At 39.0% G+C, this 18,920-nt stretch overlaps 1 protein-coding gene across 3 annotated transcripts in view; it reads left to right on the top strand.

Moving 5' to 3' along the window:
• Positions 1-18,461, top strand: part of KIF15 (kinesin family member 15) — a 64,079-nt gene extending 45,618 nt beyond the window's left edge. For all 3 annotated transcript variants that reach the window (XM_072651413.1, XM_072651414.1, XM_072651416.1), the window contains exons 24-35: positions 318-404; positions 2,763-2,867; positions 3,615-3,737; positions 7,289-7,435; positions 7,937-8,038; positions 8,569-8,733; positions 11,495-11,601; positions 12,372-12,447; positions 13,946-13,983; positions 15,321-15,486; positions 15,759-15,890; positions 17,775-18,461. In XM_072651413.1, the coding sequence (XP_072507514.1) occupies positions 318-404; positions 2,763-2,867; positions 3,615-3,737; positions 7,289-7,435; positions 7,937-8,038; positions 8,569-8,733; positions 11,495-11,601; positions 12,372-12,447; positions 13,946-13,983; positions 15,321-15,486; positions 15,759-15,890; positions 17,775-17,861 (1,335 nt within the window). In that variant the 3' untranslated portion in view covers positions 17,862-18,461. The remainder of the gene's footprint in view (positions 1-317; positions 405-2,762; positions 2,868-3,614; positions 3,738-7,288; positions 7,436-7,936; positions 8,039-8,568; positions 8,734-11,494; positions 11,602-12,371; positions 12,448-13,945; positions 13,984-15,320; positions 15,487-15,758; positions 15,891-17,774) is intronic.
• The last annotated feature ends 459 nt before the right edge of the window (positions 18,462-18,920 follow it).

The following is an 18,920-nucleotide window of genomic DNA, read 5'->3' as shown; positions in this document are numbered from 1 at the left end:
TGGGAGGACATTTTAGAAGATTGGAAGTAGGATTTCTAGCCGTTCTAGTTTATTAAATTAGCTGCCTACCTTCCATGACTCAGAGATACTATATAATATGTAGCTGTGGTCTCTTAGAGGGTTTCCCTTTTGTGCACATTTGTACGATCACAGCTGCATCTCTGCACCAATAGTCACGTTTTATTTTCAGTTAACTTTGTAAATAGATCTGGGTTCTAGAAAACATTGTACTTTTAAAATAGAATCTAGGTATGATGCTATCCATGAAGAAAATTTAAATTCTGGAAAGAACCTATGTTTTCTCCCTCACTCCCCAGACAGCAAAAATAGAGAAGCTAGAACAGAGCTTGTCCACGGCAGAGAAGACCATCATCTCTCTGGAAAAAACTAAGGCCGCTGACCAGGTAAGAAGGCGAAGGGCTTCTCACCCCATAAAAGTTGAAAGTGAAGTTGTATCCTTCCTGACATAGTCATACTGATGAAGTGCAAACCAGGACTCCATTTCCTCTTTTTCTAAAGTTTGACAAGTATTGAAACACTGCTACTCGAATGCAGTAAAGCAGGGACATGGAGTGGACTTAGAAGGTGTCCTGGTGTCTTCTATCTAGTTCTCCTGTTGAATAACACGTGGTTTGCTTGTTGTCTTCAACATTAGAATGTGAGCTTCTCAAGGATAGGCACTGTCTTTTGCCTCTTTGTATCCCCAAGTGCTTATTAGCACAGCACCCAGCATGTAGTGGGCACTTAATGCATGTTTGTCAACTGACTGGCTTTTCATATGCTGTTAATACTGACGATGTGATCCCTTTTCTAACTTGTGGAGTGTCGAGTGGCTACCGTTTTAGTAGCTAAGAAACAAAAAAAGCATAGACCAAAGAACCTGGTTATTTTATTAATTGTGATTATAATTATATATAATTATTATCATATATTATATAATATATATAATTATAATTAAGTATGCCTCCATCCCTAATAACCTCTATTTTTTTCAGATTTTCACCTTCTTGGTTTTTTTTGCTAAGAAATCATACACCCAAGCTTATTAAGAATTCTCTTTTAGGTAGGAGTGGTCTTTAGAGTGTATTTGAGCTTAATGAGTTAAGTATCAGGGCCTTGTTACAAATTACCAGTGATCATTTTCACAGCATGTGGTGATATGTTCTAGAGGGATATTGATTGCTGGAAATCTCAGTTATTGAGGCAGTGGCCTCCAAATTGCACTGGCTTCTCAAGGGTCTCCCCACTCCAACCCATTTCTCATACAGCTACTGAAGTGATTTTTCTTAAGTATAGAACTGAAAAATGTCACATACTTACTCCATAAATTCCAGTGTCTCCTTTTTGCCCTAGAATCAAATATCAACATTTCTGTTTAGTTTTTAAAGCTTTTCACAATCTTTCCCCCGCATTATTTCCTCTCCTTCCTATGCATTCCGGGCCCTTGGCCTTTTCTGCTTCTAGAGCACAACACTCTCTCTCCCAGACATGCTTGGAATGCGTCACCTCAAAGACGTCCTCTTTTCCTTTAAGACAAAGCCAAAAATGGTTTCACCATTGAACTCTTTCCTCAGCCCCTCAACTGCTGGTGTCCTCTCTCTCCAGCTACCTCATATTTCTGCTTTGTACTTATTCTTTAACTATTTTTTCTAGAGATACGTGTGTGTGTGTCTGTGTCTGTGTGTGCATGTGTGTATGTGTGTGTCTGTGTGTGCGCACGTGTGTGTGTCTGTGTGTGCGTGCGTGTGTGTGCGCACGCATGTGTGTGTGCGTGTGTGTCTGTGTGTGCGTGCGTGTGTGTCTGTGTGTGTGCGCGTGCGCATGTGTGTGTCTGTGTGCGCGCGTGTGTGTCTGCGTGTGTGTCTGCGTGTGTGTGCGCGTGTGTGTCTGCGTGTGCGCACGTGTGTGCATGCGTGTGTGTGCGTGCGCATATGCATGTGTGTGTGTGCGCGCGTGTGTGTCTGTGTGTGTGCGCGCGTGTGTGTCTGTGTGTGTGCGCGCGCGTGCGCGTGTCTGTGTGTGTCTGCGCGTGTGTGTGCGCGCGTGTGTGTCTGCGTGTGTCTGTGTGTGTGCGTGTGCGCATGTGTGTGTGCATGCGTGTGTGTGCACGTGTGCGTGTGTACACACACACACACACACATACACGTCAACCCTGCTAAACACTGCTTGGGAATAAGAATTATTTTATGTATTGTATTTATGTCCCCTGTGCCTGACAAATAACAAGCACTTCATAAATGGTTGTTGATTAATTAATTGGTTGGAGTTTATATGAAAGACCAAAGAAATATTAGATACTCTATGTCTTCTCAAAACTTCCACCATCGATGTTGTGTTTTGAGGCCGAGAGTAGTCACTTTCCCAATCAGCACCTGCAGGTCATGTGGCTTTACTCAGGTGGCCAGTTTCATTGTTGTGAGATCCTGGAGAGACTGTTGTCTTTACATCTGAAGTTCAGAACCTTGAATTGTACTAATAATTAAGTTGTCAGTGAGAGAAGTAGACACATGCACCAATTTTGGTGGTTGGGTAAGCTCTTCTAGCCTGTACAGTCTTTCACATCTAAGGCACTTCTATGGAACTTTACAGAACCCTTGGTACACAGCAGGGTACAATAATGTGGAACGTAAGTGAGGTATAGATTAGAACTGTCTCCTTTTAAATGAAAACAGACAACTCAGAACTAGGAGTTCCTGGTCATTACCATTAACAAAGAATGATGAATTCATTTTCACAAAATGATATTTTTCTTTCCTTTGTAGGAAGCTGTAGCTGATCTCATGAGTCAGATCCAGGACCTGAAAGCATCTGTTAGTGAGAAAAATGGGAGTATAGATATGTTAACAAGAGAACTAGAGGACATTACAGTAAGTTCTATTAATAATGAAATATTATTATTGTGTGAAATTGGATTGGATTTTTTTTACTACAATTCTCTGCATAGAAAATTAGTACTTAGTATTTTCCTTTTTTTCCTTTATATTTCTTGGATGGTTTTCTAATATCATTCATTTATATAGACTGCAGCCTCTGTCCCCAGCAGTCTGCTCATCCGCTGCATTTTTTGCCTTGTCTTAACCAAAACTTTTTATTCATGGTTAACCTTTAAACTTCACAGAGATCTGTTATTAAGATTAGGATTATCATACTATGTGTCTCACGTAAGCTAGGAGAAAACTATAGCCATAAACAGTATATGGTAATAATGAGAAATCGCCCATAGCTCTTATTGGGGCAGGGCAGGGTGGGGTATATAAATGGTATATAATACAAAATAGACAAGATAACAGTACGTAGGCATTGGCAATTAAGTACAGTAAAAGCCCTCATTTGTAATATGATGTCAGGAAAAGTTTACACCTGTATTGGCCTCATATCTCTCCCTCTGTTGACTCTTCAGGGGTCTCTTTGTACCTGTGATGATTTGTATCCCTCTGACCACTTGCCTTCAATACAGAATGTCCCATTCTCTCGCCACCTATAGTTTTCTGTTTTCCAGATACATGGTAATCTCATGTGGTCGTCAGGCTGGGTTTTCATTACGTACTAAAACATTTTAATTTGCATTGTGTTCAGATAAATAGCTCTTTTGATCATAACATGTTCTTCTTCAGTGCAAATATAACTCTACCTTGACTGAAAAAGATGACTGTAAAGCAGATTTAAAGAAACAAGAAGAACAGATTATGGAACTGAAACAAGCCCTTAATTCGAGAAAATTGTCTGATGATATTGAGGTAAATTTTTATATATTGTATATGGGTTTTTTTATTAGATTACTTACAATATATATGCCCATTTTTATCAGCTACTGTTAATTTATTTAAATCAGATAACTTCTTTCCAGAAATGTTTAACATTGATTGCATGGAAAATGTATATCTTGATGGTTATTTTATAATCCTAAACAAGAGAAGCAAGATGTCCTATTGAGCAGAGATCTAGCCTCAGTCAGGATGACCCAGACTCTTCTTTCATGTATTAGTTGTGTGACTCTAGACTGAGTTTGGAGAAAACAAAAAGGAGTCTCCAAGAGGATTTTTAAGTTCTCAAGTTTTCATGACTGGATAAGTAGTTATCTTATTGACAGAAATGGGGAAATGAGAAGGATACATGGATTAGAAGGGGGAAATAAATAGTCTAGCTTTTGTTGTTGAATTTCCTTTTGATAGGTTATCTGAATGAATATATGCCATAAGCAGCAGAAAACATGAATTGGAAGTTAGGACAAGTGGTTAGACTGGACATGTAGATCTGGGGAAATGTTTGATGGAGATGATGGATAGAGAATACCAAAACCTGTTAGGGGAGCAGAGTCTTGGAAGAGCTGGGAGGGATAGAGGCAAGACAATCACAGGCCCGGGGAGATTTGCAAAGTCCTGCCAATCATTTCATCCCAAAACCACTCTGAGGGTGATACTATTATCATTATCCCCCTTTTACAGATGATGAAACTGAGGCTGTGAAAGGACATGCCTGCTTCAGGGTTGCACATCAAGCGAGTGCCTGAAGCCAGATTTGAAGCAGTTTTTCCTGCCTCCAGCTCTCTATCCCCTATATCACCTAAGACTTAGATTTGACTAGAAAGAGGCCATGACTGGCATTAGGTAAATTTCATTGTGCTGGTGGGATCAGAAGCCAGAGGGCAAGTAGTTTTAAGTAGATGGTAAGGCAAGAGAACATGTTTAAATCACTAAAGTAATTTGGCCAAGGACTCAGGACTGTTGGCTCAGACTTACAAGAAGACAAGAAATACAAGGAAAATGGAGACTAATGCTTGGAGAGTTGGAAGAGGTGGCACCAGGATCAAATAACGGTTAGTGATTTTGGAGAAGGGATATTTTGGTTTGTGCAGTAGGATTGGCAGAGAAAAGGGAAAAGGACCTATATGTTCAAAAATATTGGTAGTAGCTCTTTTTGTGGTGGCAAAGAACTAGAAATTGAAGAGAGGCCCACCAGTTGGGGGATGGCCAAAGAAGTTGTGGGATATGATTGTGATGGAATACTATACGTTATAAAAAATGACAAGGAGGTAGTTTCAGAAAAACCTGGAAGGACTCATGATCTGATGCAAAATGAAGCGAGCAGAACCAGGAGAAGATCGTACATAGTAACAGCAGTAGTGTGATGATGATCAACTCTGGAAGACTTAGCCACTCTGATCAAGGCAGTGTTCCAAGAACCCATAATGAAAAATGCTGTTGATCTCCAGAGAGAGAATTGATGAACTCCGAGTGCAGATGGAAGCATACTTTTTTCACTGTTTCTTGCTTTTTCTTTTATATTTGCGGGGGAGGGGGTTTCTTGTTTGTTTTTGCAACATGGCTAACAGAAATTTTTTATAAATCGATTTTTCATAGGAATTTTTAAAAAAGTAACATTCTCCCCTTAGACTTTCTGGAATCCATGCTAGCTTCTGAGTTGCCTTTGAAGATGTTTGGGGTGCTGAGACCCTTAGAATGCCTAAGAAGAATTGCCTGGAACAAATTCACACACTCAAGCCTTCTTTCAGTCAAGTGGCAAAAGTTTTATTGCAATGCCAATAGTAATGGGCAAAGTTCCTTTGGGGAACCTGCAACTTAATGGGAGTGAATTTAAAGTTTATATAGAAAAGGGTCAGGGAGAGGAATGTTAAGGATGTTAATTAGGTAATGCGAGGGGCCCAGGTGCTTTTGGGAACAGGTGTCAGTGATCTGTGGAAGGGAAAATACATGGAGTCTGCAGAGATAACTTTGTTGATACCAAACATTGAGGGAGAAAAGACAGTTTTTTGTTTAGTTGCCAGAGGCGTGGACCTTGGGAATCTGATGCCAAGAGAGTCCTTGGGCCAGCCAGGGACAACACTCCTCGGACCAGGCTCTCCTGTGTCCTGACAAGAGAATGTGTTCTGCAACAAGGGAAAATTTTCTCACAGGGTGGTGGGGGTGGGGTACTTAGATACAGTCTTAGGGCTTTGGGGGACCAGGTCTCACACCCCAGCACCTTGAGGTCATCTGCATTTTCTTATCTCTGGTAGAGCTGCTAATGGCATTCTATTTTGTCATAGCCTTTTTCTTATTTTTTATTTCTGGATTTTTGTTATTTCTTTTCTTTTAAAATTCAAATAACATAAAAGAGATAGCCTGGTGAAAAGAACACTGCATTTGATCAGGCTAAGTTCTAGCCCTAGTCATGCTTCTCATGGCCTTGAACAGTAACTCTCTTCAGACTTCAGTTTCCCCATGAGTCAGAAGAGGGGCTGGGCTAGATGATACCTTGATTCTAAACTCTAAGCTCTACACCAGAGAACCCTCTCCAAATGAGTCACTCAAATGTGAGCTCTTGAGGGCAGGGATCTTGTTCTTGGATGTCTTTGTAACCTCAGCTCTCAGCACAGTGCCATGCACATAGTGAGCATTTACCAGGTGCTTGTTGACTATCTGAAGTGCCTTAGAAAATGCCAAGAAAATGAAAACATTCCTTGGTTTTAGTTAGGAGGAGAATTGGACTGTATTTTAAGCAAGCACTCCTGTACTACCTCAAGCCTAATTTGGAAACTTACCTCTTTCGACCCTCAATGCTGGAACAGATTGCAGTTTCAGGGGGCAGTTTGGCCTCAGTAATTGGGTTCATGCTTCCTCACAGGAGAAAAGCCTCAAATGAAGTGCTGGCCAGTCCTTTTGGAGCTTAAGTTCCTGTCAAAGCCCTTAATTACATTTTTTTTAAGCAAGAGCTTTAAAAAGTCAGGAAACACAGATAGAACTGGTGATGTCAGTTGGACTGCCCCAGGTGCTCGTTGTTCTGCCGTTTTCAGGTCATTAACCTATGAGAATTAGGCATTCCGTCTCTTCTGCATTAGCTGAGATTTGGTTTTGTGACTGTGACTTTAAAACCTTTTTGAAACATAGTATTAAAATGTTTTAAACTGAATGTTGTGTAATTATATTAACCAATCTTGTCTGTGAATAAGAGATGAGAAAATGTGCCCTCTCCTTTGCAGAGATACAAGACTGTGGATGTGGGGCATTTTATATGCTGCCAGATTCAATCGATGTGTTATTTAATTTTTCTTCTTTCTTTTTCATTCTCTGTTACATCAGGTAGCACTCTGACTAGGGAAGTGGGAAGAGCTGTATTAAGAAATGAAATGGCTTTAAAATGTGGAAAAATTAAAGAAAAATTTAAAGTAATATTTAATTTTAACTTTTTAAATAGAATATATAAAGTAATGATTACTGACTCCTTGTGGTGTTGGCACAGATAACATTGCATTTTTCCTTTGGGCTTGTGGGGTATTGTATTCTAACAGAGAGACATGTTGTGTGAAGATTTGGCACACGCCACTGACCAGCTAAACAAATTAACAGAAGCCTCCACAAAACATTCTGTGTTGCTTCAGTCTGCCCAAGAAGAGCTTGCAAAGAAAGAAGCTTTCATTCAGGAACTTCAGGAACAGGTATACTTAGATGAGGCCATCTCTGTAAGAATTCTAAATGAAATGGTAATTTAAATTTGGCTAATTCACATAAGCCTCGGGGACAGCTTTTAGATAATTTCCAGAAAATTATTAAGTGAAACTGGAGAATATCGAATTTTGAATCTTTGGAAACATGGAGATTTTCTAATATAAAGGCAGCTTTGTTCTTGCTAACAATAGGCCATTCGAAATGTGTCAAATACCTTGATAGTGAGTAGATAAAAGGTTTATTCGTTTAGTGGATGGTAACAAGGTTATGAAAAAACATAATTTCAACTAACAGCGATTGGAATAAACCATGTGGTAGGAACAGCAACTCTAGTAGGACTTTGGACTTTTGAGGATGAATGTAGTATATTTGACGTTTTGTTCGGTTTCAAATTGTGAAGAATTTTCACATCCTCTGAAAAGCTTACATTTTCTTTGGGGACATGAAATCTGTATTCTTTTCAAAGTTAATATTTTGTTTTATTTTCATAGCTAAGCCAAAAAGTTCAAGAATTGGAACAGAAGAAGAAAGCATATAGTCTGAAAATGAAGCACCTAGAATGTGTGATGGATTCCGCTTCTGTTTTTCCACAGGTACTTTTAGAACAACAGTTTTATTTCCAGAGATAACAGCTTCAGAGATGACAAAAGTGCCCATTTGAAAATTAGAGTTAGAAAATATCTTTTTTAATTGTTCATACACAATTAAGAGACAGCACAGGAAAGTGCTGGATTCAGAGGCAACCTTGGTCTGAAGTCCTGCCTCTTGACACTCAGTAGCTCTGTGCTATTGGGAAAGGCACTTAACCTCCCTCATCCTCTATTCCTTCATCTGTAAAATGGGAATAGTAATATCTGTAGAATTTGCCTTGCAGGGTTGATATGAGGCTAAATGAAATAGTGTTTATAAAATGTTTTGCAAACTTTGAAACAACATATATCATTAGTAATGAAACTATTTTCTCTGTGCCTTTTGGCTGATAGAACAAACTCTTCTTTAGATTTTTAAGTGGAAGGCAATAACCAAATAAGACATTTTTGGGTATGTGGTGCTAGTGCAGTTAAAATTAAATTTTTGTTAAAATCACTAAAATTAAGAATTAAAAATCTACTATATCTTGCAGAGTCCTAAAACTCCACCTAGTTTTCAAGCAAATCTGGCAAAGCTCCTCGAAACACAAGAACAAGAAATAGAAGACAGAAGAGCCTCCACAATCTCCTTGCAGCATCTTGTAACAAAATTGAATGAAGAAAGAGATGTCAAAAACATGGAAATCCTTAGAATGAAGGTACTTGTCCTTTCCTATTAAAAACAGTACATGGACCATCCTTGGAGGGCAGAAGAACAGCTTACTTTTTTATAGTATCTCATATTTATAATCCTGTGAGGGATCACCCCAAGAAGATGATGGTGCTCTCCTATTCTATACTACAGACAAATTGTCTATACCACTCTTCTATACTGTACTGTACTACTAGGGAAACAAGAAAGAAAGATGAAAGCTCAGAAAGGGCCATGTGACTGGGACATGTAGAGGTCTTCAGTGACCTGGGAGAGAGCAGTTTCCATAGAGCAATGGAGACAAAAGTCAGATTACAAGAAGTTGAGTGGGTAATGAATTGGGAAAGAGTGCAGATGCCAGCATCAGGAGGGGACGAGATCAAGAACATTGGAGACCTGAGCATCCTCAAGGGACAAGGAGAGACTTAAGATTGAATTGGGGCCTGGTGATGTTTTTAATCCTTTGTTTCTTCTTTCTTTCTGTTTATCCTGTCCCTCCTTGAAGTGGTTGCTTCTAACCACTGCCTTCCTTACCCCAACTTCACTTCTATCATCCTTCACACTTTTCTCTTATTCTCTTCCCCTCCTATTTCCCTGTTGAGCAAGTTACATTTCTATACACAATCGTGTGTGTGTGTGTGTGTGTGTGTGTGTGTGTGTGTGTGTGTGGTCTTTCCTCTTTGAACCAATTCTGATGAAAGGAAGGTTTATTCATTGCCTGCCACCTCTACCACCACCACCACCCCCATTCTCCCTTCCATTCTATGCCTCTTTTATGTGAGATTTTCCCTGTTCTACCTCTCCTTCATCTTTCTCCCAGTACATCCCTTTCTCACCCCTTCATCTTTATTGGCAGTCATTCCAACATAATCAACTCACCCCTATGCCTTCTATGTAAACTCCCTTTAACTGCCCTAGTAATGATAAATAAAGTCCTTGGGAGGTACATGTGTTATCTTCCCAGGTGGGAATGTAAACAGTTTAATTTTATTGACTCCCTTAGGATTATTCTTTCATGTTTACCTTTTTATGCTTCTCTTGAGTCTTCTGTTTGAAAGTCGGATTTTCTCTTCAGCTCTGGTCTTTTCACCAGGAATGCTTAGAAGTCATCTATTTCATTAAGCATCCATTTTTTAAATTTAATGTTATTCTTGGCTCTAATCCTAGCTCCTTTACCTCCCAGAGTATCATATTCGAAGCCATCTGCCCCTTTAACATGGAAGCTGCTAAATCTAGTGTGATCCTGACTGTAGCTCTACAACATTAGAAGTGTTCCTTTCATACTGCTTGAAGTATTTTCTCTTTGACCTGAGAGCTCTGGAATTTGGCTATAATGTTCCTGGGAATTTCCCTTTTGGGATCTCTTTCAGGAAGAGATTGGCAAATTCCATCAATTTCTATTTTACCCTCCAAGATATTACAGCAGTTTTCCTTAATAATTTCCTTAATAAAGTAGGCATGTAGGCATGTAGGCTCGTTCTTTGGTCACAGCTTTCCAGTGGTCCAGTAATTCTTAAATTATCTCTCCTTGATCTATTTTCCAGGTCAGTTGTTTTTCCAATGAGATAATTTCACATTTTCTTCTATTTTTTCATTCTTTTGACTTTGTTTGATTGTTTCTTGCTGTCTTATGGAGTCATTAGTTTCTACTTGCCCAATTCTGATTTTTAAGGAATTATTAGCTTCAATAAATTTTTGTACCTCCTTTTCCATTTGACCTATTCTGCTTTTTAAGGAGTTCTTTTGTTTAGTGAATTTTTGTGCCTCTTTTACCATTGGGTCAGTTCTGGTTTTTAAGGTATCATTATCTTCGGTATTTTTTGTGCCTCTTTTGCCAAGCTGTTAATTTTCTTTTCTTAAGTTTCTTGCATTACTTTCATTTCTTTTCCTGTATCACTCTTAGCCTTTTGTTTATCTCTTCCAGTTATTCTTATTGGGTTTGGGTCCAATTAGGAATTTTCTTTGAGGTTTTTTTGTAGCCTTTTTCATATTGCTATCTTCTTCTGAGTTTCTATCTTGGTCTTCCCTACCACCATTGTAGCTTTTATGGTCAAATTCTTTCTAAGTTATTTGCTGTTTTCCAATCTATTTCCTGCCTTTGAACTTTATGTTAAGGTTGAGCTCTGCTTGTTGTTGTGGCGTCGTCCCAAGCTTCAGGCTTTTTCATGCTTCTGTTTTCTGAACTTGTTCAGGGGGGTCTGCAAGTTTTGGGTGCTTCCAAGGTGGTGTGATCTGGGAGAAGTATGGTCACTGCTCTTCTATTCTGTGCTCTGGTCTCCACCAAGGAAGGGTGCTGGGTCTCCTTTGCCTTGGAATTGAACCAGAACCCCTGCTCTCTTGTAACTGACCACCAGCCCTCCTCTCTGCCCTGAAACTGCAACCTAAAACTGCATGTAGGCAGTAGTTGTCAATCAGTGCCAGCTATGCCCAGTGCCTGCAAAGGATTCTCTTTAATCTCATTCTGCCCAGTCCTCCAACCCTCTACTGTATCTGGGCTGAGAGCTCCTGAACCTTCTGCTGTTGTGGCTGTGTGTGTAGGCTCTGGACAGACCTCCACCCAGGTGTTACAGACTTCTCTTGAGTACCTCTTTAGTTTTCTAAAGCTGTGAAAATATTTCCCCCCAACTTTTTATTAGCTGTACCACCCCAAAATTTGATTTGAGGCATTATTTTAAAGTTGTTTGAAGGGCAATGTTGACAGAGTTGGGGGGCTGCACCTAACCTGCCATCTTGGCTCTGCCTGAAAGGCATGTTTTATATGTCTTTAGGAGCAGTTATGTGAATTAGAAAACATACGCTTAGAACTTCAGCAATTAACAGAGATCAATCACAGTCTACAGAGCCAACTTGATGTTAAGAAGCAAAAGGAAAGCAGGTAAGAAAAAGTATACAAAACCCTTTAGTCTCCTTGTTTGTTACTTGTGATTATTTAAAGAATGAAGGTTTTTTTCCATAGGAAATTTTAATTCACCCACCTATGAGCAGTAGTTAATAAAGTTTAGCAGTTTCCAAAACTGCTTCAATAAATTGATGGTACTTGGAAATTATTGAAACATGTTTACTGCTAATATGAATTTTTAATTTAGTTGTTATTAGTGAGAGACACTATTGTGTATAGAAGAGCCAAATTTGGAGTCAGAAACACAAGAGTTCAGCTCTTCCACTTTGTATATATGTTGTATGACCATAGGCCAGGGTAAGGGACTAGGGTCCACATGTGACCCCTCTAGGTCTTCAAGTGCAGCCCTTTGACTGAGTCCAAACTTCACAGAACAGATCCTCTTAATAAAAGGATTTATTTTGGAAAACTTGGACTCAGTCAAAAGGCCACACCTAAGGACCTAGAAGGCCACAGGTTTCCTACCCCTGCCATAGACCAATCACGTAACCTCTCAATATGCTGGGTGACTTGGTAAGACTACAGGTTACAGATGAGTTGCTTATCTGACTTTGTGAGGAAGTTTGAATACCAGAGAATCTTCCACACCAATCAAATCATGGTCAAGACCTTCTCCCCCATCACCACCCATAAAATTGCCACTGATAGTCTTAATAATTGACTGATAAGCAATTTTGATTTTAGGAAGTATGTAAAATTACACTTCATAAATTTTTTTCAGTATTTTTTGTCATTTCTTTACATAGTGATCAAGAATATCCAGATATTTATCAACTGAAAAAGGAACAAGAAAAGGAAATTGCTGAAGAAAGGCTCGCTAAGGTATGTACCTCATCTTTTTAAGACAGGAAAAAAATCCAAAAGCCTCTTTTTTGTTTTGGTAAACATTTTTATTGCTTTCACTTGGTGTTAGAAAGTTACTCTTCCTGCATATTAACTACCAGTTGCTAACTCTTAAAAAATAATTTCATTGAACTGTACTTTGATTCCACCCACACCTGGTCTCTAAAATTAACTACATGAATATGGAACAATAGCAGAGATGAGTAGAAATCACTTCTTGTGGGAAAAGTACAGTGGATCCTAATTGCATGTTACATGTACAGTCCTGATGGCCTGTTGTAGGATAAAAGCCAGCCCAGCCATAAACAGCAGTGATGTAGATATGGAAAATTATTTCCGTAATAGTAGAATCCAGAATGAAGTAGCACGTTCTCCTGCCATAGTCTACTGTTATTACCTCCTTGGGAAGGTTATTTCTGCTGTGCAAGCCACATTTCGTAAGGAACAAACATGAAGTGAAGGGCATCCAGAGGAAGGTCGCGAGGATGTAGATCTGAAGCCATGCTGTTCAAGGATCAGCTGAAGGAGCTGGAGACATTCAGCCTAGAGAAAAGAAGCCCAAGCAGGGACAGTGTAGAAGAGCAGAAGTTACAAAGGCAGGCCTATCTCAACATATTTAGAGATGCCCTCAGATGAGGATTACCTCATGGGCAGCAAAGTGATGGCCCTGAAGGCCTTCATACAGAGGCTGGTTGGATGGCTCTTTGCTGGAAAGGTTGGAGTTAGTCCGACTCATGATTTGCCCAAGAGGTGGACTAGCGGACTTGAAGTCTTTTCCCTTTCCTTGTCTGTAATTTTATGGCTATAATTAAAGTATCTCCTTTTTCTTGGTACCACATTTTAGATATGAAGTGATAGTCATTTCAGACCATTTAAAATTGAGTATTGATAAACTTTATCTTGATTATAAACAAGCCAGTAGCATTCACAATGATCACAGCAGTAAAAGAGGGTTGTTGAACATGTTGCATGAGATTCTTTTTCCGATATGGGTTGGACTAGCTAGCCACAGAGGGCCCTTTCATCTCTAAGTTATCTGAGTTCCAAGTTTGTGAAGTAAAGGTTTGATATTGCTTTTGGAATCATTCAAGAATCAGATATTTATTAAGCACTGAATATATGCAAAGTCCTGTGCAAAGCGCTGAGAAAAGCAAAAACAATCCCTTCTTCGGGAACGCCTGTTCTGGGAGAGAGACAGGTGCACAGAGGGCGTGATCAGGAAGAGAAGGAGCCAATGGAAGAAGGAAGTGGTTATTCAGTTACTTGCTATTTTTTATTTTTCTGCAGGTAAATAGCACTGTTAATTTTAGTACGCCCTCAGCAAATGATAGCGTGTGATCATTAGAGCAAAGACTCGCTTTCCTTTGCATTTTTGGGGACAAAGTAGACTATGTTTTTCTATCTTTATAAAAAATTTATTTTAAACAAGTCTTTAGAAACTTAACCAAAGTAATGTTTCCATTTTGGTCTTATACAGAATAAAGCAATTGAAGAAATGCTGAAAATAAAAGCAGAGTAAGTTAAATATTATTTCATGATTTTAAAACTTAATTGTTCTAGATCTTTCCTTATTTTCCTTCTTCAGTCATAAAGGAGGAAGAAGCATTTGTTAGATTAATAAGGTATGAACTTTGGCAATACAGCAACTTTTTGTGTAATAAAAAAATCTGATTTTATAACATACAGTGTCTTCCTATGTGACTAAAGAGGAATTATATATATGTATTTACATATTTATATTACATATATGTTATATGTAATATTCTTGCACAGTCATACCAGTATGTTTTTACTAGTCAGAAAGAATACAAGTTCAATGTCCTATTAGTCAAAAACAAGGAGATTTTTGATCAGTGTTAGAGTTTTAAAAACTTGGGAAAGTGTCATATCTTCATTCTAGTCACTTGCTGTTTGTATTCAGAAAAATTAAAATCAAATTATTGCTAAGTTGACTTATCCTTAAAATGATGGTGATTTTTTGATTCTAAAAGAACACTTGTGGTTGGCTCTCAAATGCCCTCCTGTAGCTGTAGCGTTTTAGCCTCCTTTTCACTCCCTCCCCCCTTACCTGTTTCTGAGCCTTCAAATAACATTGTAAATTAGGTTATTATTAAAATGGTTTCCTGTAGACCAGACTTGTCAAACATGCAACTCACACCAGAACCTGATTAAAATGTAATTGGGGAATATTTAGTCAAATAAAAGAATACATGAGAACATAGTTAATTCAATATACAGCCCAAAGGGATCCTTCAGTATAATCTGATGACTCCCGTTTCTGTTTGAGGGTGACTCCTCTTCTCTAGGGCACCCATGCCCTTAATGTATGTGTGAGAGTTCTCATTATCTTCAATCAGTTTCACAGAATTTTGGTTTTTCTATATCTTTGCCAACACTCGGTACTAAGACTTCTTGGGGTTCTATGGATAAAATAGATTTGGGAAGGGAGGAACCCTGTGCTTCTTCATCAGGGGGCCCTAGAAATATGCTTTAGTTGACTAGAATTCACTTGTACTTGGCATTAAGTGATTTCCTTCTGGGCCTTCACTTGGGGGCCTACTAATTAACTTTGATTAAGGACCAGACCAGCTAAGTGTATCAAGGTCAATCACCAGAGTTTTGAACAATCATAATGATGTTTTCTCAGTCATAACAGTTCATGAATATCTTAAGTTATATACAGAGAAGCTACCAGTGAAATCACAGGTGCCTGAAGTAAGCAAGGATCTTCAGTGTACATTCCTTGTGACTGGTTTGATATGGAGGCCCCTTTGAGGGGAACTCACACATATGAAGACCATCCAGTATTTCTAACATCACACTTACTCATAAAACCACATTTGTCCTTTTAGATTAAAAGAAGTCAAAGATGTCCTTACAGGCAAAGAGCTTGACTGGTTTAAAATGATGGAGGAAGTAGAAAGGACAAGAGCTCTGGAATCGAAAGCCTTCCAGGAGAAGGAACAGTTGAGATCCAAGCTGGAAGAACTCTATGAAGGAAATGACAAAATGTTACAGGTTTGAGTCAGTATTATCTGGGCCACTTGCATTTGTAGAACTCTTCTGTATTCTGTATTCTGTTTCTGTTTATTGTGTTCATTTTTCCATGGTTGGAAATTGCTGTAGCACTTGTAATAAATAAAGCTTCTGATTAGAGAGAAGGACCTTACCCATACTTGGTGCTTCAGGTCTATGTGCTCTTCTGTCTTCTAGTGAAATGCCCCTCACAATACTCGAGGCATAAATAACAGGGCAAAAACCAGTTCTCATTTTTTCTTCTTTTATTACAGGAGATTAACATGCTAAGGAAGCAGGTGGAGTTTCTTGCAGAAGAAAATGGCAAATTAGTAGGTCACACAAATCCGAATCAGAAGATTCAGTACCTAGTGAAACTGAAGAAAGACAATGCCAGACTAACTGAAGTATGTTTTAATGTTGAGATCATTAATACACTGATTTTTCATGCATGTTTAAGTTCTGTTATTGAACTGGTGTAGACTAAAAGAACCCACTCACTTCAAGGCATTTAAAAATATGTAATTGTAAAAATATGTAGGTCCTTGCCATACTGTACAACAAATATGCCTCCTGTCTAGTTTATTTTGGTTACATAACTATCAGGCATTTAATTTTATTTTATTTATTTATTTGGTTTTTTAAAATAAATTTTATCGAAATCTTTCTCTCCATCACCAGAATTACCCCACACTCCTCCTTCATCCCGTCCCAGAGAGTCATCTCAGATTACCAGTGATTTTTTCTTCAGGGGGTGAAAGGGGAAGTCACCTCAAATGACCAACACACACACAAAACAACAACAACCACAAAAAACACCAACATAAAGCCCCAAACCTCCCATATCTGCCAAGTTTTGAGATGGGATTCTTAATAGTCTTAAAAGCTGCCTCAAGAAGGGAGAGGGTAGGCAGGTGCACCATACTACACTGGCTTCCTTAGTGTAAAGACTTCCCTTATGTCCAGCTAGCCACTGGAGAAAAAGAAAAGCCAGAAAGAAAGAGGGAGAGAATCTGAGGAAATGCCCCATCATTCTCTTGCAGCATCTCTGGTCACTGGCAGACTCTTGAGTCTGAATGCACATTGGCTGTATGGGGTTTCCTACTGGCATTGGAAATTGGCACTTGGAGTCCCTCAGCTCAACCTACACAGGGAAAGATCAAAAGGGAAAAAGCAGCTGGGACACCTTCCTGGCCCCATACATCCAAAGAATGATTCCTGGTGGGAGCCTGGGATGCATAAGGTCATCTTCAAAATCATCTAATTGTCCTGGGACAGATGAGGGAGCCAAAGGAGCTATAGATAGTTCTTCATCAAAACTCCCTTCACTTCCATTGCTCTTTGGGTCAATTGAAGTAGACATAGTGTCACCATCACCTGAAGTGGAGCCTGGCAGTGGGACTTCCTGATCTCTCCATTGACTTCTTGCTTCACTCTCTTGGCGCTCTTCTTCCTCTTCCTCTTTCACTTCTACAGCTTTTCCACTTCTCCCTATAGCACTTGTGTATGTGTCTTCTAACTCAGCTTGCATGTTGTGAAGGTGGAAGTCACCAGGGTGCCTTCCTTGTTCTTGAACTTTCACATGGTCATTGCTGTAGACATGACTGACGTGATCATCATGGCTGTGATTGTCATTGGGATCACTGCTGCTGTCATGCTTTTCATTGCTTTCATCAGAATTATCACCATCACTAACATCAGCGCTGTCACTCTGGTAGGCAGGTCAGAACTTAGCACCCGTAAGGGTATCTTTCAGGTCTTCATGATGTTCTGGGAGAAGCTGAGGGGGCCAAGAAAGCAGATGAATTCTTCATCAGCATTCTGTTCACTCCCACTGTTCTCTGGATCATGGTAAACTGTCATGGTGGCACCTATGGTCAACATGGAGCCTGAGATTGAGGCTTCATCATCTCTAGGCTGGTTTCTTGATTTTTCCTCTTTCTGTGATTCTCCTTCCTTCTCTCCCCCTTCCATAACCTTCTCACTTCTTTCTTCAGTTTGTCTTTGGGAGTTCTGAAACGTCTCTGCTTGGTTGACAAAGTGAAGGTAAACACTGTATGTTGCCTTTTCCTTTGAGGTCCTTCCAGGAGACTTCTCAGGGGGGCTAGAGCTCCAACTGCAATCTCTGCTCTGAGCAGGAATCCAGGCATTTAATTTTAATTGTATAGCAAGTAGTTTGAAAAACTGAAAGTTTTGCTAAATCTAATTCAATATTTTAAATTTAATGATGCCAGAAATATATGTATGTCTTTGAAAATTAGAGCTTTATTTTTTTATTCTCTGTTTTGCAGGAAGCTGAAAAATTACGTGTTGAAAATATCTTCTTAAAAGAAAGCAGAAAATATGACATTTGTCGAGATTCTAGTCAAATCCCCTAAAAGTCATCGTGGTTTTGGTGTCTGTTTCCTTTGACATAAAAAATGAAGTGGCAGCTCAACGTGTAATGGAGCTTTTTGTCTCCCTGTATTTAACAACCTTCTGGTGCCATTCCAAGGTTCCTGGAAAAGACCTTCCAGCTGCAAATGCTGGAGGGAGTTGGTTGCTTTGTTTGTTCGGCTTCTTTGTTGGTTGGTTTGGTTTGGTTTGGTTCCATTTTGAAATTAAAGTACAAGCTGTAACTGTGGTTTACATGGGGACTCTGGTGCTACCGTTGCTTTTTGATTTTACTTGAGGCTCCTGGTGTACAGGTTGGAGGAGTCACTCTTGGTGTGCCTCAGTTTGTCATTATTCTTCTCTACTCTTTTCTGTAGTATTTGGTCCTATGAGTGTTCAAAAGCAGCTTTTCTAATTACTTATTTTAGCATCACATTCTGTTTTTAGAGACTCTTTTGGTGTCATTGAACCAAATATTTGACATGTTTATAAAATTTGATGAGGTTTTGAATACTGTATAGTCTGTTGAGCAGAAAATACTTGTTATAGCACTGTGTACTAGCAAAGCATATCTGGTAGAACATAATAAAATAAGATTTTGGAAATGTTTATACTTTTCTCAATTATGTGGGAATAAAATAATTTCAAAGATGGTACCTGACAATGGCTTAGAGAATGGGGGGAAAGGTACTATTCTCCCCCGAAATCCAGACTTCTGCCTTTTAAAGAATAATTTCTCACATATGAATTGGAACCACTTGATTGATACTCTAACGTAGAAATAAATTTCCTGAGACAGAATTTGTTTCTTCCCTTTAGTGTACCTTATCCTGTCATCTTTTTAATGGAAAATATCTGTGATTTTGACACCAATATAGGTGTCTTAATAAGAGGCTCATTATATAAAAATGGGTGTGCAGGGTGCATATGTGTTGTTTTCCTCAAACATTCATATAGAGCTACAGTTCTGTGATTCGTATGGTTAACTGTGAAACATAATCAGAGATCTGGGGTAATGGATATATTCATCCTACCACCTCTTGTCTGGAAATAGATCCTTAAAG

Source organism: Notamacropus eugenii, chromosome 3 (genome assembly GCF_028372415.1).
Source record: "Notamacropus eugenii isolate mMacEug1 chromosome 3, mMacEug1.pri_v2, whole genome shotgun sequence".
NCBI classification, from domain to species: Eukaryota; Metazoa; Chordata; class Mammalia; order Diprotodontia; family Macropodidae; genus Notamacropus; species Notamacropus eugenii.
Note: the sequence above shows the minus strand (reverse complement) of the source record. Positions and strands in the feature narration are given on the sequence as shown.